Source organism: Penicillium verrucosum, assembly GCF_028828655.1.
Source record: "Penicillium verrucosum strain IBT 35672 chromosome Unknown utg000001l_segment0_segment0, whole genome shotgun sequence".
In the NCBI taxonomy this organism is placed as follows: domain Eukaryota; kingdom Fungi; phylum Ascomycota; class Eurotiomycetes; order Eurotiales; family Aspergillaceae; genus Penicillium; species Penicillium verrucosum.
This window is the reverse complement of record NW_026643210.1, coordinates 5,300,647-5,319,967: the sequence shown is the minus strand read 5'-3', so window position 1 is coordinate 5,319,967 and position 19,321 is coordinate 5,300,647. Positions and strand designations below refer to the sequence as shown.

The 19,321-nt window shown below is 48.0% G+C and overlaps 11 protein-coding genes across 11 annotated transcripts; 7 read left to right on the top strand and 4 right to left on the bottom strand.

Moving 5' to 3' along the window:
• Positions 1-322: 322 nt before the first annotated feature.
• Positions 323-1,462, top strand: lcp5 (small subunit rRNA maturation protein LCP5; the record flags this gene model as incomplete). The annotated part of the gene is made up of 1 exon (XM_057214684.1): positions 323-1,462. One exon carries the CDS (start codon positions 323-325, stop codon positions 1,460-1,462), a length of 1,140 nt encoding a protein of 379 aa, XP_057076567.1.
• A 463-nt stretch (positions 1,463-1,925) lies between these two features.
• Positions 1,926-2,684, top strand: N7516_001963 (uncharacterized protein; the record flags this gene model as incomplete). The annotated part of the gene is made up of 3 exons (XM_057214683.1): positions 1,926-1,938; positions 1,989-2,201; positions 2,275-2,684. The coding sequence occupies 3 exons, from the start codon at positions 1,926-1,928 to the stop codon at positions 2,682-2,684; spliced, it is 636 nt and encodes a 211-aa protein (XP_057076566.1).
• A 213-nt stretch (positions 2,685-2,897) lies between these two features.
• N7516_001962 (flavin-containing monooxygenase) lies at positions 2,898-4,532 on the bottom strand (the record flags this gene model as incomplete). The annotated part of the gene is made up of 2 exons (XM_057214682.1): positions 2,898-4,184; positions 4,245-4,532. The coding sequence occupies 2 exons, from the start codon at positions 4,530-4,532 to the stop codon at positions 2,898-2,900; spliced, it is 1,575 nt and encodes a 524-aa protein (XP_057076565.1).
• A 918-nt stretch (positions 4,533-5,450) lies between these two features.
• On the top strand, positions 5,451-5,993 carry N7516_001961 (uncharacterized protein; the record flags this gene model as incomplete). The annotated part of the gene is made up of 1 exon (XM_057214681.1): positions 5,451-5,993. The coding sequence occupies one exon, from the start codon at positions 5,451-5,453 to the stop codon at positions 5,991-5,993; it is 543 nt and encodes a 180-aa protein (XP_057076564.1).
• Positions 5,994-6,209: 216 nt separating this feature from the next.
• N7516_001960 (gamma-glutamylcyclotransferase family protein) lies at positions 6,210-6,866 on the bottom strand (the record flags this gene model as incomplete). Its single annotated transcript, XM_057214680.1, has 1 exon — positions 6,210-6,866. The coding sequence occupies one exon, from the start codon at positions 6,864-6,866 to the stop codon at positions 6,210-6,212; it is 657 nt and encodes a 218-aa protein (XP_057076563.1).
• A 561-nt stretch (positions 6,867-7,427) lies between these two features.
• On the top strand, positions 7,428-9,462 carry N7516_001959 (uncharacterized protein; the record flags this gene model as incomplete). The annotated part of the gene is made up of 3 exons (XM_057214679.1): positions 7,428-7,759; positions 7,887-8,217; positions 8,281-9,462. The coding sequence occupies 3 exons, from the start codon at positions 7,428-7,430 to the stop codon at positions 9,460-9,462; spliced, it is 1,845 nt and encodes a 614-aa protein (XP_057076562.1).
• A 276-nt stretch (positions 9,463-9,738) lies between these two features.
• N7516_001958 (FAD-binding oxidoreductase) lies at positions 9,739-11,118 on the top strand (the record flags this gene model as incomplete). The annotated part of the gene is made up of 1 exon (XM_057214678.1): positions 9,739-11,118. One exon carries the CDS (start codon positions 9,739-9,741, stop codon positions 11,116-11,118), a length of 1,380 nt encoding a protein of 459 aa, XP_057076561.1.
• Positions 11,119-11,565: 447 nt separating this feature from the next.
• On the bottom strand, positions 11,566-13,770 carry N7516_001957 (putative 5'-nucleotidase; the record flags this gene model as incomplete). The annotated part of the gene is made up of 4 exons (XM_057214677.1): positions 11,566-13,057; positions 13,122-13,315; positions 13,375-13,585; positions 13,667-13,770. 4 exons carry the CDS (start codon positions 13,768-13,770, stop codon positions 11,566-11,568), a joined length of 2,001 nt encoding a protein of 666 aa, XP_057076560.1.
• A 282-nt stretch (positions 13,771-14,052) lies between these two features.
• Positions 14,053-15,896, bottom strand: N7516_001956 (uncharacterized protein; the record flags this gene model as incomplete). The annotated part of the gene is made up of 2 exons (XM_057214676.1): positions 14,053-15,808; positions 15,862-15,896. 2 exons carry the CDS (start codon positions 15,894-15,896, stop codon positions 14,053-14,055), a joined length of 1,791 nt encoding a protein of 596 aa, XP_057076559.1.
• Positions 15,897-17,247: 1,351 nt separating this feature from the next.
• N7516_001955 (uncharacterized protein) lies at positions 17,248-17,620 on the top strand (the record flags this gene model as incomplete). Its single annotated transcript, XM_057214675.1, has 4 exons — positions 17,248-17,316; positions 17,378-17,386; positions 17,441-17,556; positions 17,614-17,620. 4 exons carry the CDS (start codon positions 17,248-17,250, stop codon positions 17,618-17,620), a joined length of 201 nt encoding a protein of 66 aa, XP_057076558.1.
• A 390-nt stretch (positions 17,621-18,010) lies between these two features.
• On the top strand, positions 18,011-19,247 carry N7516_001954 (uncharacterized protein; the record flags this gene model as incomplete). The annotated part of the gene is made up of 2 exons (XM_057214674.1): positions 18,011-19,061; positions 19,111-19,247. The coding sequence occupies 2 exons, from the start codon at positions 18,011-18,013 to the stop codon at positions 19,245-19,247; spliced, it is 1,188 nt and encodes a 395-aa protein (XP_057076557.1).
• Positions 19,248-19,321: the final 74 nt, after the last annotated feature.

Here is a 19,321-nt window from a genome sequence, read left to right as displayed (position 1 = left end):
TTGTTTGGCAAAGGATAGGAGCAGAGCTAGGGTCTCAATGGGCGTTCGTGAAAGAAAGAAAAGGGGTTCTTTACAGCGCGAAGCTACCCTAGAAAGTCAGAATCACGGTCTCATCTGTGAGAGAAACTCGCGATACTCGAAGAGAGGTAAAAATGCCAAAGTAACAAACTGCGAGTGACAGACTGGCAATGACGATCTACGGATGCCTGGTTTGGTGCCTTGGTGCCTTGTTCTTATCGCACGTGACTGTGATTATCGTCGAAGCGGCCAAATTTTTTTGTTTCGCGAATTATTGTTCTCTATAAACCATCGACTTCCAACCATGGCTCCAGCACAGGCGTCTGCACGCCCTCAAAGTCTGTCGACACTACTCGAGACTCTGAACACCTGTCTATCGACAACTTCCTCCTCTCTACCCAAGCCATACAAGGATGCGCCTTCCGATGTCACGATCGAGCCTCCCCAAGATGGCATCTCTCTCCTCGACACCAAGAGCGAAATTCTCCTCTCCTACTTGCAAAACCTCGTATTCCTGATTATATTCCAACTGCGAAATGTGTCGGCGAAACAAACCCAGAAAGAGAAGAGCCAATCGACGGACAACTCCCTCGAAGATGATATTCGCAAGAAATTGATCGAGCTTCGGGTATTCCTCGAGCGTGGTGTTCGTCCTTTGGAAGGAAGATTGAAGTACCAGGTGGACAAGGTTATCAAGGCCGCAGAGGATGCGGAGCGGACAGAGAAGGCTCAGCCGGCCAAGACTAAGAAAAGCCGCAAAGCCGCGACATCAGACAGCGAGGCCTCATCGGGTGAAGATGAAGATGCGAGCGGTAGCGAGAATGAAGAGGACATCGATGAAATGGCCTACCGACCCAATGTTTCTGCCTTCTCTAAGGGAGTGGCCGAGCAGAAGAAGGCCCAGCCCTCCAAGGGCGCCGTCGAAGGACCCGGAGATGGCATTTATCGCCCCCCGAGGATTATGCCAACTTCCCTGCCTACGACGGAACGCCGCGAACGCCAGGACCGCAGGCCCATTCGATCCAACGTCATTGATGAATTTGTCAGCGCTGAAATGTCGTCCGCGCCTATGGCTGAGCCTAGTATCGGCAGCACAATCATTGATGGTGGCCGAACGGTCAAGTCGAAGAAAGACCGAGAGCGCGAGGCAGAGCGTACCACCTACGAAGAGACCAACTTTGTCCGATTGCCGAAAGAGACTAAGAAGGAATTGGCCAAACGGGGTCGCGGAAAGGATACCACGTATGGTGGCGATGAATGGAAGGGACTTAACGAGGGCGCAGACAACATTGAACGTCTCACCCGGAGAACCAAAAGCAACGGAGCTGCACTCGAAAAAAGTCGGAAGCGAGTCCGCAACGAGGACGGGCAACGCGGTGATGGTGTGGGCATGGGTCAGGTCTTCGACAAGCGACGAAAGAAGGTTGACAGCTGGAAGCGGTAAAAAAGTGGTTGCAGCGTGCAATTTCCATGTTCAAAGGCATTTCTTTCTGGGATTCAATCACTTTGGAGTTTTTCTTGATTACCCAAGGTCCATCTTGACCAATGCATATCTGTATCTACATTCTACGACATACATTGAAGTGATATGATTTCACCGGATCAATTCAATCTATGGCTGTACTATATGTGTATGCTATGCCTCACCGCCAGAAGATAATGACTCGGCATGCCGACCAAGACCGGCATCTGGCATATCCTAAGGTTGATAGAAAGATACCTAGGTAATCTTTTGATATCCCTATAAATCATGTTTTATTGAAAGAAACCCCCCTGTTTAAGAAGAACTATGAAATTCACATGTTACAAACCCAACATGACGTCATTGTATTTTCCTTGATATCTTTTGCATCTTTTGCTTCTTTTGCTTCTTTTCTTCCCAACAACACTCTTGAACCTCGATTAAAATGGAAAACCCAGGTGCGTTGTCAATTTGATCTTCTGGGTTTATCTCCTACTCATCCGTATAGTGGCCGATATACCTACCGTTATCCGGCGTCTGACACAGTCGCCGCCGTCTTTGCAAGAAACCGTCCTCAAGCAGTATTTCGCCAACAATGCATCTTTTGTTCATCCATTCTGCCGAGTGCCCAGATTTGAAGGTAGCAGATGGTGGGTTTCAAAGATATTCCAATGGTACAAGATCATGTCACCCCGGATCGAGGTAGAGATTCATTCTATCGGTATGTCAATACGAGAAGTTCTGAGGTCATGGACGACATAATTTTGACTACAGACGCTAACCCAATCCTCTAGCATTTGATGAGGATAAACTCAAACTCTATGTGAATATGTCACAGATCTTCTCCATTTGGCTTGTTCCATTCCATGTCGCTCCAGTGACTCTTACGACGGTCTTAGATCTGACGTACGACTCGGTCCAGAGCGAGGCTACGACCAATGGTGATCATAAGCTGTACTACATTTCCAAGCAAGAAGATCTGTATCAAACATCAGAGTTTATCAAGTTTATCATGCCACATATTGGGTATTGGATTGTTTTTGGTTGGCATCTCATTGCCACCCTTTTCTGTGTCCTGGGTGTGAGTTTGCTATGGCCTATACTGTGGCTGGAAGAGGAGGGTTATATCCCAGGTCGCTTTTTGCGCGGGGGCAATCTGGCCTACAACATGGAGAAGAAGATACCAGAAATTAAAGGGCAATGATGGAGTACATTTTCTATCATCGGGTGGTATGTCTAATTTTATATATTTTATATATTTTATATATTTTATATCACATAAAATACAACTTGGCAATTGTCTTCCAAACCAACCAGCAAAGCATCTTATTCAAAATTATGATGACCCTCATAGCTGTCGCTTCGCTGCACATCCATCCTCCATCATGGCATTCAACACGTTTCATAGCATCCCAATTCAATGAGCTTTCTTTGACTTGCGCTGTTTTTTCAGTTCCCTGCGGAATGAGTTTTCCTGTTCCACAAATTTCAAGGGCAAGCCTCGACCAATACCGAAAAACACAAACAACGCCCACTTCCAACGGAACGGGTTGACAACAAGGACAAAGAAGTACCAGTAGATCAGTTCAGCATAGGTAAAGAAGTCAAATGCTCCGGTGGGTGCCAGACGTTTCATGAACCTGGTGAAATCAATCCAGGTCTTCATCCATCCTTCAGTAGGTCTGGTCAACGGGTCGGTCAAGAACATGAGCAGGAATCGCGTGTAGATTCCAATGTGCATATTGCCCACTGTACCAATTGCATCGACGTAGGTGCTGTTGTTTGCGCAAATATCTGGGTACTTGGGTGGGAAAACTTGGAGATACCAACTAGGCGGTCCGTAGGGTTCGTCGAAACACTCATCTGGCAAAAAGGTCAATGAAGGCCGTTTGAAACCAGTTGCCATGACGATGATATCTCCCTCGACCAGTCGTTCACGACCAGGTCCTCCCTTGGGGACGTCTTTAGATCGATAGTTAAACATCACACCCTTCTCTTCCACAGAGACGATATCACCTCGTAACCAGTGGGCTTTGCCCTCACGGATCTGGTTAAACAGCTCGTCATTGGCCACCGGAGTTCCGGTAAATATTCCCTTGTCTGTCGGCGCAATGTCTTGCAGATCACGATAGAAAAACTTGCGCAGCAGCCATTCGGGAATCCACGAGAGTGAGGTTTCCTGGCCAAAGATATTGCACGCTAGCAGAGACTGCACGAGTATATTGCGAGGAATGATCCATTTATCGGACCGAGAAAGAACATCAATATCGGCAGCCTCATTCTTGACGGCGAACTCCAAGGCCTCGATGGCACTAGCACCACTTCCCACGACGAGCACCTTTTTGCCTTTGGCGTCTTTGCCATCCAATTCAGAGGAGTGGTAGATTTGGCCCTTGAATTTTTCCTGGCTGGGTAGCGGTGGCATCTTAGGATCTCCACACACTCCTACCGTAGCCAAGATACCGTCGAAGCGGCCATATTGCTCTTCGTCATTGTTGATAATCCACTGGCCATTCTTGGTCTTTTTCACGGACGTAACTTTAGTCTCGAAGGTAGTGCGTCTTTCCAGATCATATCTCTTCCAAACATCAACGATTTGCTTCTTGATCTGTTCCTGAGTGGGATATGCGCTGTCGAACTGGACCGAAGGATGGAAACGGTACATGACACTGTGGATTTGTAATGCGGAGGTGGAATTAACTCTCTATAAAGGTATTAGTGATAAAAGAAAAACTAGAAACAGAAAGTAGAAAGTAGAACTGACACTCCAAATGCCTCCCAATCCTTGTTCTTTTGGTCTAGATTCAAACATTTGGACATCGAAGCCATTGCCAACACAGTGGGCAGCCGAGGACACACCGGTCAGTCCTGCGCCAATGACTGCAACTCTCTTTCGTGGAATATTTGGATTATGAGCGGTAGGAGGTGGGGGTATAGGAGAAAATATGTAAACCAACACGGCTTGCATAGCCATGTAGAGCCAAGTAAAGGTCTCTACGAATGGATGCCGGATGAAGGCCGATAGCGCTGAGATAAAGGACTCAGAACCCATGATGGAGGGAGTTTTTTTTTCTTTTGTACAGGTGAGAATTGAGGACTATTGAGAAGGGAAAATAAGGAAACAAAAATCGTTGTACTTCCAGTTCCCAGTGCTGTGAGATTTATGCCCTTTTATATGTGATGGTACAGTTAGATGACATCATATAAGAGAGAACCTGATCCCAGAACAACGTACTTGGCACATTTTTAGGTCGACTTATAACCTATGAGATACTATAAACTAGTAGTAGTCTATGTATTGGCTTGATTTATTCTCCATAACACCCTCCACATATGGAAATCCCATGTGAAATTGTTTTACCTTGCCCATTCCACCAATGTCGACCAGTTTTAATAAGGTATGCTTGAGAAGATAATACTTTTGGGGTGTCTATAATCCCAATAGGAATGAATTAGACGTATAGTAATGGTGATCGTAGCACAATATATCACTCTCCGAGGGCTATAACTATGGGCTATATGGGCTACATAGTACATATATACAAGGAGTACACCTATTAAATAACAGTGAAGTATTATTTCCTAGGAGAGTTATTCTTAAGATGAAGATGAAGCCTTGATTATGTTTTAAATAATCACCATCAAATAACATAACTAACCATCATTACTACATACCTAGGTAGCTATACGTACCATTTTTCCTCTGCTGGGTGGGGCTTTCCTGTCTTAGCTGCCGCCGCTTTTACGAGGGCGCTCCGAGTCAGGCTCACTGAGTAAATTTCAGTCCGGGCTCAGACTCAGTGAGCTGCTCAGACACATCACGTGACAAAGCTGTAAGGTCCAATGAGCGCTCACTGATCGCTCACTGATTACTCAGACTGATCAAGAGCCAGTCCATACCCAAAGGAGCACTTTGCCCCACAATATTGTTTATTTTGCGATTACTTTTTGATGGCCCTCACTTCTCGCCATGCCCCAATTTATTGAGGTGCGCGATCTGTTCCCCTCTCAAAAAAATAACGCACTAAAACACGATGATGCAAATTTGGAAGGCACCGAGCTCATCTATAACGCAGCTAGTAACTACTGCGACAATGCTCGCCTGAAAGGAAAATCCTTCCGTCGTTGCTTGGCTCTAATCGAGCGATGCATAAATCATGTCGAAATTGCAGATCTTTTGAACGACGGCGGCAGAAGATACTTCGCTTGGAACCTGTCCAATCTGTATTACGGAGGAAAAACTACAATTGAGTTTCGTCAAGCACCAGCTTCGAAGGACGAGAAATCTTGTTTACCATGGGTAGAGTTTGTGGCATCTTTTATCCATTCGTCCAAGATGTCAGCGTCAGACGCCATGTTCCCACGGTTTACTCGAGATGTCCAAGGATTAAAGAAGGTTTTGACCAGCTTTGAACTATCTGGTGTCAACCGTGGAATCTTAGAGTCACTGTTCTATAGGAAATCAGGAGCTATTGAGCCGAGACCTATGCGAGAACTGACAGTGTCAGAGTAAGAGATGCTTAAGGTGAAAGAGAGTGAAGGTGACCGAAAGAATATTGTTATAAAGAAACTACGTAGTATGTAGCTTAGCACGAGGTCTCAAAGCAACATTTTCTGAAGCAAAACGTCTTAAAGCAAATTTCGAATTCTTAAGTAAACATCCTGTTCGTGTATAAGCCCAGCACTGACGTAAAGCATCGAATAACCAACCTGGACATTTCTGTAATTCTCAGTCCAATTCACGTAGCTGTCTGTCCTTCCCCCATTGCTTTAGGTCAAAAGTACCCTTCCGAAGCTCATCCTGTCGACCATTCCACATGAAAGAAACTCCCTCGATGGTTTTCTCGGTGCTACCGTCATTATTCAGAACGTTAATCAAGCAAGCTTGAAGATGATATTTATCTGTTTCGTAGGCGGCAAGTCGATCAAGTTGCGTCGGCGATAAGAGGCCACACACTATTCCATCGACTGGATGAAGTGGTTTATTATCGAGGAGAGCAGGGTATGGGCCCCAAAGTTTGATTTCGTAACCAATAATCCTAGCAGGGCGCATCATAGGTGGTGGTTTTGACGATCCTAAGACTTTGGATAATGTATCTGGATCCATTAATGTCCCGTACAAGAAGCAATATTCGTCTCGGATAGGGTCTTGAGGCCAGGAATTCTCGGCAGAATTGTCAGATGAGGGCAACAATGACGGCCTTGGCGGGTCTGCTGAGGCGTTGGCGCGAATGAATTTGCGGACCATAGGGGACGGCCGGGTGTTGCGCATTATGTCAATGTAGATCTCGACAGGGCGAGGATCAAGGAAAGCGAATGATGATGATAGTGCTTTGACGAGGGAGGGAAAGAAGGAGATTGGTGGAGGGTTGCTATACATGTACATGTACGTGTGTATGTACCTTGGGACCCATCCGCAGCCAGGGTAACTCATAAGATTAGGTCACCTCAGTACACTGTGTGCACATGTAGTCATCATTTTTGCAGGTCCCGTTCAACTTTTAGCTGGTCCCGCTCAGCTGGAACCCGGCACAGATGCACGCTCAGTGAGCGAGTCATTCAGCTTATATAACAATCAGGTGATGCTCAGTGAGCGATCCTTATGATTATGTAATACTCAGGGGCGTGCTCAGTTCTACTCAGTGAGCAAAAAGCGGCAAGGCCTGAGCACTAAAGCGGAAAGGGAAAGCCAAGAAGTGGCAGAGAAAATCAAGTACATAGGTAGTTATGTAGAATAGACAGTCCATACATCCATAATTGTATACAAAGGGCGGTCACGGGTTCTGCCCATCAATGCCGTCAATAAGATGAGCCTCTTGACTCTGCGACTCTCCGGCGTTTGGTTTCTTTGACCTTTAAGAATCTTTAAATGACACAATGATCGTTCAATCAAATTAATTTTTCTGGTGCGACTCTACCAGTCAACCAAGCTTTTCGCTCTTTCAACATGGGTCAAACCCCCGTCCTCGACCAATTCCTCGGCAGTTTGCAGGAATTGGTCCAGAAACGCGATGGTGCCAAAGTCCAGGACTTTCTTCAGCTCGAGCCCCCGCTCTCTGACATTTACCAGCGCATGGTCGGTGAATTACGACAGCACTATGCCCCAGGCTCCAAAACCGACGCCCAGCTACTTCAACGATGCGAGCCTCTCGTGCCGCGATCCAAGGGTGGCTCATGGACGGCGTTCCCGACTTTCGTCAAGCTCTACCTGATCTTCCTGCGCGATATGAATACTGATAACTTATTGGAAACATACAACCAGTTGAAGGTGCTGCTCAAGTAAGTTTTGCTGCCCTCGTGGTGGATTCTGAATGCACTCTACTCCCCCCACTCCCCACTCCCCAGACGAGGATGCTACTCATATCTTCGAGCTTGAAAGCTGACCCAACCTTCTCATCAACTGCAGTCAATGTGTGCTCGCCCTCGGAGATAGTCAAATGGGTGTCGTCGTTCTTCCTACGGTTCTCTACTTGTCCAAAGTTCTGGCAAAATTGGCAATGGGCCTCGATCGTCGGCCGGACCTGATCGCGCATATTCGACGAATGGAAGGTCTGGCGGATCAGAACGAGAGCATTGAGAAGGTCACTTTAGTGGAGAAATCGGCCAATGTGGTGCGCGAAGCCTTCATCAAGTGCCTCACTGATCGCACCGGCACCCCCGGCCCTACTGGTAAGCCGGAGGGCAAGCGCATCGGTATCTATCTCATGGCTAATCTCTGTCTGAAACTGCTATTCCAGGTATGGAGGGACTATCCCAGAATATTTTACCTTCTTTCGGAGCTTGATGCTGACAGAACACAGTGCGGCAAGCTACGCAACGCCGAACAGATGTTTGCAAGCATTAGCGCCCAATCACCCCCATTGGCCTACTTCCCAGCCTCACAGCGTGTCACCTATCTCTACTACCTCGGCCGATACCTTTTCGCCAATAATCTCTTCTTCCCCGCCCACATCGCTTTGCAGGCCGCCTATGACCAATGTCACCGCCAGGCCATAAGCCAACGACACTTGATCCTCTCATATCTCATTCCGTGCAACATTATCTTGGGTCGATTCCCATCCCAGGCCCTCCTCCAACGACCGGAAGCACAAGGATTGGCAGCACACTTCCAGCCTCTGTGTCAATTGATTGTCCGGGGAGATTACCTGGCTTTCCGACAACATCTCTTATTTGGCTCGCCGACCGCCCAATGGTTTGCACGTAAAGGAATTCTGTTTACTCTCCGAAATCGATGTGAGATTCTCGTGTGGCGATCTTTTGCACGCAAAGTTTTCATGTATGGAGGTTCCTATGGAGGTCCACAGGCGCAGGCGCAGAAGGGACCTCCACCAGTTCTCAACCTGAAAAAGCTCGCTGCGGCAACCCGATGGCTACAAATGCAGCACGCATCGTCCGGAAATGGCCCGGCCAGTGCTGTGATGACGCCCCACGTCTATGGATCACAAGTCGTTCCCGAACCTACAGATCTCGACTACACTCGTTTGGAAGGGGCAGACGGAAGGGCCAGCCCCGCCACCGATCAAGAGATACTAGGAAAATATGGTGATTTCTTGGCCCCGGATGGATTCTACACTGAGGAAGGGCGATCACAGCCTAATGTACCGGGTCAATTGGTCGATGGAGACCCAGAAGATAATTATGGCGATTACGAACTGGATCCATATGCGTACGACCCCGACGATAGGACAGAAGCAGACATATCCATGATGCAAGAGATTGAGTCGATCTTCGCGTCTTTGATTACACAAAGGCTGATGGGCGGTTACCTTCTCCATCGTGAGCCTCGGTTCGCCGTTCCTGGTGCCAAAATCAAAGGGATCTTGCCCACGGGATTTCCCAATGTTTGGCAAACCATCTCTGCTCGTGAAAGTCATGATACTAGTGTTCCTGGTTGGGTACAGCCTCGGGCGCCTACAATTGGAGCAGCTGGAGGTGGTAGGGTAGTCAATCTTGCTGGAGCACGTCCAGTTGGCCTCCAATAAGTTTGGGATTTTCTATTCTGTGTCTTTTTTTTTGTTTTCTTTTTTTATGTTGATGATACCGATATTGTAGTACTGAATTTGATTTCATATAATTTCTACATGTACATAGTTAACTACATAACAGCATGAATGTAGTGGTCACTTTAAATGCGGAGACCCTTCCGAGGTCGTGACATTCTCCTCATTCTCCTCATTCCATTCTCTTTCTGTGTCTTTATATCTCCCACCTTCTGGCTTTTCCTTATATTTACTTACTTTATTTATTTTATATCTATAATGGATCATACTAAAGCTGTGCAGGAAATCTCAGCACGGGTAGCGGACTTCCACAGTCTCCAGGAACCATTTCGTATATATCATGGTTCCACCAACAGTACTCGGCCTTCCAATCGATCACTCTCCAACACGGTCAGCACTGAACCTCTCACGCACATCCTCGAGATCGATACCAACAGATGTACAGCTCTAGTTGAGCCTAATGTCTCTATGAGTGCTTTGGTGGCTGCCACCAAGGCCCATGGTTTGGTCCCTTTGGTGGTTGTCGAGTTCCCCAACATATCGGTTGGTGGCGGATTCTCGGGGACATCCGGGGAGAGTAGCTCTTTCCGCGAGGGATTTTTCGACCATACAGTCAATTGGATTGAAATGGTTCTGGCAGATGGTCAGGTGGTGAAGGCATACAACGACCGCGTCGAGACGGCATCGGAAGTGGCGGATAAACACTCTGACTTGTTCTGGGGCACCGCATCTTCCTTCGGTACCTTGGGGGTAGTCACCCTATTGGAGATTCGATTGAAAAAGTCACAGCCATTGGTGGAACTGAAATATTATGTCAATTCCAACATGAAGGATGCGGTGCAGGCCTTTGAAGAGGCTAGCGCTGATCCAAGCACGGAATATCTGGATGGAATCGTTTATGCACGGGACAAGATCGTCGTTTGTGCTGGAAGGCAAGTTGAACAAACTTCTAATGTAAAGCTGAAACACTTTACGCGCCGACAAGACGATTGGTTCTATTTGCATGTCGGCCGAATTGCTCAATCCAAGATCTCCCACATGTCCGACCGAGAGAGTTCACCTCACATGCCAGATGCGGTGGACTACATTCCTCTCGCTGACTACCTTTTCCGTTATGATCGAGGTGGTTTCTGGGTTGCCCGTTATGCTTTTCGCTACTTCTGTGTTCCATTCACCTTCCTCACACGTTGGATTCTCAACCGATTCATGCACACCCAGGTGATGTACCACGCCCTACATGTCAGTGGGCTTGGGCGTCGATATATCATCCAGGATGTCGGTGTACCAATATCCACTGCTGCCGAGTTCCTGGACTGGTTGGACCGGCCTGAAAACTTCGGACAATATCCGCTTTGGCTCTGTCCGCTACCCCCAGGAAGTGCTGGTGGGTTGGAAGGAGAGGTGGCGGATGACGGCAAGGGAGTCAATGCGGATACACAAAGAACTCAACTGCTCAATTTTGGAATCTGGGGGCCTGCTGCTACCACCGATCAGGCCGGATTCGTGGCTCAAAATCGGCAGCTTGAACACAAAGTCCACAGTCTGGGGGAAAGAAATGGCTATATGCACATACTTACTATACAGAGGAAGAGTTCTGGACCATCTACAACAAGCCCGGTTATGATTCTCTACGGCTAAAATACCATGCACAACACCTTCCATCCCTGTATGAAAAGGTTCGAGTGCATGAATCCGACCTCCCTGGTCCACATCGGGGAGAGTTCGAGAGTGGGTGGAAGGGATCCATCAAACGTGCTCTTTGGGACGTCTGGCCATTCTGTGGTCTTTACGGGGTTTACAAGGCTTGGAGAGGAGGAGACTACCTGTTGCAAAAAGAGATTCCCAGGAAGAAGGCCGATTGAATAGGATAGCTCGAAGATATTCAGGGTATCTATACATTTCGTCCTTCCAGGAACGCCAGACCATCTAGCGCATGTGCATGATGCAATAGGGAATAGGGAACAGGGAACAGGGAACATGAGAGGACAAGAGAATCCCCGAAAACAAAGACAACCCGGAAGAAGAACCTGAAAGAAAGTAAACCAAAAGAAAAGAAAAAAAAAGACACAAAACACAAAAGCACATCTACTCTACCACAATGCGTCTTTCCAGTCGAGGAGAGATTCCCGACGTCCAGGCCGGAGTAAATTCCCCTTCGCCGTCCATATTATTTAACGTTCTGGACTGCAGACCTGCGTGCCGCATCCACTTTCGGACAACTCGCCGTGCAACTTGTAGACGATACTCTTCTTCAGCAGATGATTTCGCTGGCTGAGTGACGTAATTTGTGATTGGTCGCGAGGATGTGAGGATGTCTGGATCCTCATCTGAGTCGGAGTCCATGACATTTCCATTCGTATCGTTCCCGGTGATAACGTCGGTGCCTTGTTCGATTTCCTCGGGAAATCGACCATAGTAGTATGATGACCGGGCTGTCCGTCGAACAGTGGGCCGCGTGTTCGGTTTTTCGCCTGCCTTTTTCTCGCTTTTGGGAGATGCCGGTTTCAGCCAGCCTTCACCGTGCAGATTGCGATGTACAGTACCCCAGTGTCGGCCTAAGCTGGCGCTCCAACGGTTCCATTTTCCGAGTACTTTGAGACTTAGGAAATATTGCCGTAGAATTGTACTGATGAGCACACCGTTTTCCTCAGACACAATCTCCTCCACGTCACCTCCTTCGGCCTGGATAAGCAATGACGTGAACCCGTCTTTGCCTCGGGCCATATAGCCGCGTGTGGCAAGAAGATATTCACGCTGTAAGTCAATGGGCTCACCGCCCACACGAGCGAATGTAATGCGCGACCCCGAAGGTGCGTCCGGTTTAAACCCGTAGTTGATATTGGATACTTGCGAGAATCGGCCCTCGAGTGCAGGAAGCTGGCTAACCCCATTCTCGAGTGCAGCCAGCAATGCATGGCCACGGACGCGCAATAATACCACGGGGTCTTCGAAAGGGAAGCAATTCAGCAGATCCTTCAGCTTCAGTATTCCTGGCGGGTATATTTGATCGCCACGGATTGTGCCGCCCGCCATCATGGCACAATCAGCCGCATAGTAGAAGCGCATCAGGTCGCAGACAAAATTACCCAAATTGGATTCACGCTGTCGCACAGTAGAAAACCGGCCATCGAGCGGGCTGACTGTAAATCCGACTGGTTTGTCTAGTTTGGCCTTGAGGCTGGAAGTGAGCCGAGCCACCATTGCCACTGTAGCAGGATCTTCGGGAATTGAGCGAACAATATCTCGCCGTGTAATGTTAAAGTCCCAACCAGGTAAACCATCGGGTTTGCGGAAAGCTTCGATGTAACTGAACTGTTTAAAGTCAGTCCCTGACCGCATCACGTGGATTCCATTGACGACGGCATGGGCGTAAAAGTGATCGTGGCCTCCGAGAATGACGTCCACAAGATCGGGTGAGAGGTTGTTTGCTAGTTTGTAGTCATTTGGTTCACGTTGGTGGGTGACAGCGATGACGAGGTCGGCTCCCTCATCTCGGAGCTGTTTCGCAAGTACCCGAGCTGTTTGAGATGCGGATTTGTAGATCAGGTCAGGCGGAAGAGAGTTTATTGTGCCGAGCCTAAGGTAAACCCGAGTAAGCAAAGAAATAAAGTCATCAGTAGATGCAATCTAGTAGCGCATACCATTCTCTTTCCCCAAGACCTAATACGCCAATCTTGAGCCCATTGGACGAGGTCAACATGCGAGTCTTCCCGCAGTCAGCTATTGGAGTATCCTCCCCTAGTGCCGGGTCAAGAACGTTCGCCAGAAGCCAAGGGAAGTGACATTGACTAGCCAAATGGCGGAATTGAACAACTCCAAAATCGAGATCATGATTCTAGATGCTTGAATTAGCGGTGTACATGTGCCTGGCGGGCCGCTGGTTGCCATACTCACACCCACACACGCTACATCGGTGCCCACTGTGTTGAGGAATGGTACCATATGTCTACCCTTTGTGATTGTACTCTCGATACTCGGGTTGAAAGCGTCGCCGGAGAAGAAGGTCAGGATATCGGGCTGCCCGGCGAACTGTGGGTGGTAACGGTAGTGATTTAGAAGGTATTGGAATCGAGACACCCCGCCGACGGGCTCTGCAGAGCCGGATCTATAATAACATAATTTAATATCGCTCTAAGTTGAAGATTATAGAGGTAGAAAGAGCAAGGAGGGAGAGATGAGCGCATACTCAACATGGTAGACATCATTATAGTGGATCAGTCGTAGATCCGGAGACCCAGTTCGGTCAGCGGAATAAGTGACGGAGAGACCGTCTGTTTCGATATTTGACATGGAAATCCCGAGGTTCTGGAAATGTTATGAGGAGATACTTGAAAGGAAGAGAGAGAGAGAGAGAGAGAAAGAGAGGGGAGGAGTAAAGGAGAGGGACAAACATGAGGGGAAGCTTCGGGGCCGCGGCATTGGTGCCTGGTAGATGCCTGAGGGTTGGGGTGTCAAAGTAATTAACTATAACTAGTTAACTAACTAGTTAATTAGACCACTTGAATATAAAAAAAAAGCAAAGTCCACAACGCCATGCAAGAGGTATCTTAAAATCCAATAAAGAGAATGGTATCACAGCTTCTGTTCCGCCACCGTCCATCGCCGCTTCGTTCCAGCTTCACGATCGCCCAATGGCTGAGCACTCCCCCATAAACCACGCTGCGACACTGTTCGTTGTGGTAACTGCTTCGTCCAACCAAGATCTGCAGCGTTATCAGACCTATCAGGAAGTGTCAAATCTTGATTACTGACAGGCTGGTCACCAAAGTTCGGCACTAGGTTGTCCTCTGCGTCCGCTTTATCAGTGGGTGACGAGATTGAGTTCCAAAGCCCAGAGGCACCTTGAGAAGTAGACGAGCTAGTGGATGGGCGCATCGCTAGTGTCCATGCCCGAGGGCTAGTACTAGGTGGCCCGTTTGTTAATGTTTCCTGGAGAAGCGATGGGCGAGCGCCAAGACGATTCCGATAGGAAGGGAGCGGAGGCGGTGAAAGTACGGGGACGGAGGGAGATGTCAGCGAGGTGAGCTGTGAGGGGTTCATTCCTGGGCGTAGATGATCTGTCGACGCCACAAGCTGCAGGGAGTATTCCCGTGACACCGATTGGTTGTCTGGGCCCGGGGATTTAGGCGTGTGATCCATGTCATGCACAGGTTTATTGACACGGTTGCGTCGCACAGCCATGGTGAGTGAAGCTGTGTTAATATCGAGTAGGACCGAATGTCCATTCAACGAACTGATCAACGCATTGCAATCTGCGCCATGTGTGATAATAACGAGGACCGTTTGTGTATTATCATCATTTATTTTGGTGGACTCCGCTGTAGAACCGTGGTCAGATAGATCCTGTTCCCGGTACCAGTCAATCATGTGCTGAAATCCATCATGCACCCGTTCGTGCATGGTACTCCATTCCTCGCCGAACTCGCCCCCTGTGCCCCAATAAGGCATACGCATACTGTCCCACTGGTAGTCGATCCTCGTACATGCGTTCCGTGCATGAGCAACATAGCCTGTAGGAATGGGATCTGAGGTGGAAATGGCGTAGGTGGGAGTTGGAGGCACGTAATATGCATCTAGAGTAGACGGCAGGTCCGTTTCCAGGCGACCGAGAGACTTCTTTGCATGCTTGAGATGGATAGGGTTCTGCAGTGTGTCATGAGTGCTGGCACGCTGGCGCTGAGATGTTGTAGAATGCAAGCCCCGCTCCTCACCATCCGGCGAAGTAGGATGCGACTGGCTGCCCCAACCGCCAGGAAAGTGGCCTGACAACGCCCTGGTCAAACCATCGGTGGCTGGGATGCCCTCGGCACGACGGAGTAATTCCCCTTTGGCAGACGCCACCATTCTGTCCGAGCCCGGCGGGGGCGTGATCTGGTCAAAGTAGTCGGGTGATAGCCATTCGCCCAGAAAGGCGTCGACACGAAGCAGACATCGCTGGTCAGGGGTTGATGAAACTGTGGAGACAGTGGGAACTGGACTAGTTTCTGCGGATGCTTCTGTACCCGAGGCTTGTTGGTGGATACCGGCACTGACTCCTATTGCAGTCTGCAGGCATCGAAGGTAAGGAGAGGTATGGACAATGACGTTATATCGTTGGGATAGGTCCGAAGATGCGGGGGTGGGTTTTGCCTGTTTATCCGAGGTCGGATGATGGCTGCGCTGATTCTCTGGATCTTCCCCAGTGAACTGTCGGGCCCTTAGTAAACTTCCTATACGCACACCAAGTGCCCGAGACTGTATCCATCCACCGTAGGAAAGAGGTGGATCGAAAGGGCTTGGAGAGGTTAAGTGCCAATCTTTGTCTGCAGCATCGAGGCGGGCGCCATGTCTAGAAGGCGAGTGAGCAGAAGCAGGAGGACTCCAATAGAAATAAATACTCACCTGGCAATAAATACAATAGGTGGTGATTTTGTCATGGAGGTCAATATGTGTCCTTGGACCCCCGCGTCACTTGTTTTTTTTTTTTGTTGGTCCGCGGGGAAAATGTAGCGTAGCGTTAAGGCCGTCTGCTAGGTTCGCGAAGAACGAAGCAAAATGGAAACAAGGAAAAATATCATGAAAGGAGCCGTATGGCTGGTCAACCTGGTATTGCGAATAACATTATTGAAACTCGCGATGAAAGAAAGGCAAAAGCAAAGCGAAAGGTGAAAGAACCTGGGGGTGCCTGGGGCAGCTGCAGATGCAGGTGGCATGTGATGCTGACTAACAACCCCTCATCCAGCCCTGCGACAGCCTGGAGAGAGTACTTGATAATTAACTAGTTAACTAACTAGTTTAGAACATTGAACATATGGCATCCCATAGGAAATAATGGATTGAATCCAGGTAGATCAGATCAAGTTAGCAATTGGAATACCTGATTTGACCAATACTTTCAATCAAAAATAAGTAGTTCTTTCCAATATAGATCAATGCTTCCAAGCTTTAATCTGATGATTTGGTGTAATAGGAGACTGCATATACTGCTTACAACAGTACTTTACACCAGAGTACACCTTTAAATTCCACGAGTTTGTCAGATATCAAAAGTTACAAAAGATTTAGATTGACATCTCCAATTCCATCAGATCGGGAGTATGATCTCAATCCAAAGAAGATACCCGCATAACATAAAAATGACGAGACGTTTAGCCAACTAGAAATGTCTCAGTCTCAAATGAAACCACCAAAATCACTCTCCAGAGGACCATCTTCGTCAATGTGGTGTGTATGGCATAGTTCATGATTCAAGCTGGTCTCAGCATTTCCATTCCCCTAATCCATATATCATCGGCGATAGCTTCAGTACCACCAATCCTGCCAATCTTACCTGGCCTCTCTATCTTTGGCATTGTGTCTGTCGATCATACCTACTAAACACAGGTGTTTGTGGTGACCTAATGATGTTAAATATTACACTACATAAGATATCTGCATTTTGTTGCTCTAATTAGTTTGCTTATCTCCACTTCATAGGAAGATGCATACGGAGAATTCCCATGAACTGGCATACCAATCAAGGGATATGAGAGGTGGCAGGTGGAATGTAGATGTCACGCTAAACATGGGAAAGATATGCTTCACACATTCCATTGACGTCAGATTTCTGGCTGCAGACGTCAAAAGGTAGAGATGTAGTTATATAGGCAATGGGGCTTGTTTTCAGACCTTCTATGACCAGCGCTAGACTTATGATTCACTCCCTCCCCATCACCTCAACCCAGACTTACAAACTGGATTGACAAGCTTGAATTTGAATTTCAAATTCCGAGAGTCCTCTCGTCGAACATGCGTCTGCAATTGATTTCTATGCTTTTCATGGGAACCGTGATTGCCATTCCCTATGGTGGTCGAGAAGTAAGTCTCTGTTGTCTAAGGTTATATTCCATTGGTGATCTTGCTGACTCTTATCCTAAAGTACCGAAAGGTATCCCTAGTCATTTAAATAATTATCTCGACTATTGTCTAACATGACTTTTAGGATGCACATCAGCCTATAACTTTGACCATGCCCGCATCTACACCAATAAAAAGGACGACTACAGCAGCCCGTACACCCCCATCTCCGTCATTAGATGCCCAAAAGAGAATGTTGCCGTATGAATATGAGTTCTTTTCAATCCATTTTGAGAATATAAGCTCACGTTAAAACAGATTTTGAAGGGTAGGCTGGAATAGACCTCAACCTCTGGTGTTGGTCGATCCTTGATAACACGGGACTTGATTTCCGATGCAGAAAAGTGAACAAAATGAGACAGCTAAACTGCAACTTGAAAGGACGAACATATAACTATATATCCATCATGGATGTCTACATATTCAACTATAACAACTCGGCAATCGCTTTTACCCCAAATGGACATAGCCGGGCCGGAATGAGTAGCCGACCCGGGGCCGACTTCGGGGCCGTTTGCCGTTATCTGATCTTCTACTCCGTATACTTTACTTTATTAGACGCCCATCTTTCTTGTTTCTTGTTTCTTGTGTCTTTTTTCCCCCTTCTTTTTTAGTTTCATATCCTAAGCTATATAACCCGTGGACGGTAATCAAGATGGCAAACAAAAACATCCCCCACTCTTCTCTGTGTGTCAGCACGACAGACTTTGAGAAGGTCGCAAAGAATGTCCTGCTGGAGAAGTCATGGGTTTATGCATCCAGCTCAGCTGCTACGGGCCTGTCAATGAGTACCAATATCGATGACTGGTCTCTGATCAACTTTCGCCCCGGTATCTTGAGGAGTGTGGATTCAATGGACACTCGAAGGAACATCTTGGGACATACCTCCCAGTTCCCCTTCTTCGTATCGGCTATGGGTACGCTGGGTAGCTCACACCCTGGCGCTGAACCCTTGCTGGTGAGAGGAGCAACCCGCAAAGGCATGCATACCATGATCAGTACAGCATCCACGAAGCCCCTCGAGGAGATCATGGATGCTCATCTGGACGAGCAACGGCTACTTAGCAATCAAAGCCCTTCGAACTTGTCATTCCAGCTTTATGTACCTGTGGATCGGACAAGAGCCAAGTCACTCATTCAAAGGGTCAAGGCTGCCGGATACCAAAGCCTGTGGGTTACAGTGGACACTTCAACGCTAGGAAAGCGTACTGCCGATCGTTACCTTCAAGCACAAGAAAATCTCGACGCTGGCTTAGCCGAAGATGCCAGAGAAATTCACGGCGAAAATGACTTTGCGCCAGCGTTCGGGGGTCGCCAGGTTCCCGGTTCGGTAGATGGTGGTCTTACCTGGGAGGATTTGGACTGGATTTCGTCGGAGTGGGGTGGACCACTGGTTCTCAAGGGAATCCAAAGCGTAGAGGACGTGAAGCTGGCTGTCCAACATGGTGTGCAGGGAGTTCTGTTGAGCAACCATGGAGGCAGGCAGATTCATTCCGCCCCAAGCTCATTGATGACGCTCCTGGAGATTCGCACATATTACCCGGAGGCCTTCGACAAGCTCCGGGTGTTTGTTGACGGAGGTCTTCGCGACGGAGCAGATGTCCTCAAGGCGTTGTGTCTCGGAGCGACCGCGGTTGGAGTGGGCCGTCCTTACTACTATGCCCTCGCGGCATACGGCGCCGAAGGAGTGGAAAGATGCACAGATAGTAAGTCGGGACTGGTATTGAAGTCAATTCCAAGCTAACATATTCGCAGTCATCGCCGAAGAACTTGAAATCACCATGAAGATGCTTGGGGTCTCTTCTCTAGACCAACTTTCGCCAGATATGGTAAACACCAGCCGACTATTGAACGAAATGTGGCGACCAGTGTTTGGAAAGTCGAAGTTGTGAAAAAGAAAAAAAAAAAAAAAAAGCTCTGTAGATTTATTCATGAGACCAAAAAGGATCATTGTATTATCTCTCTC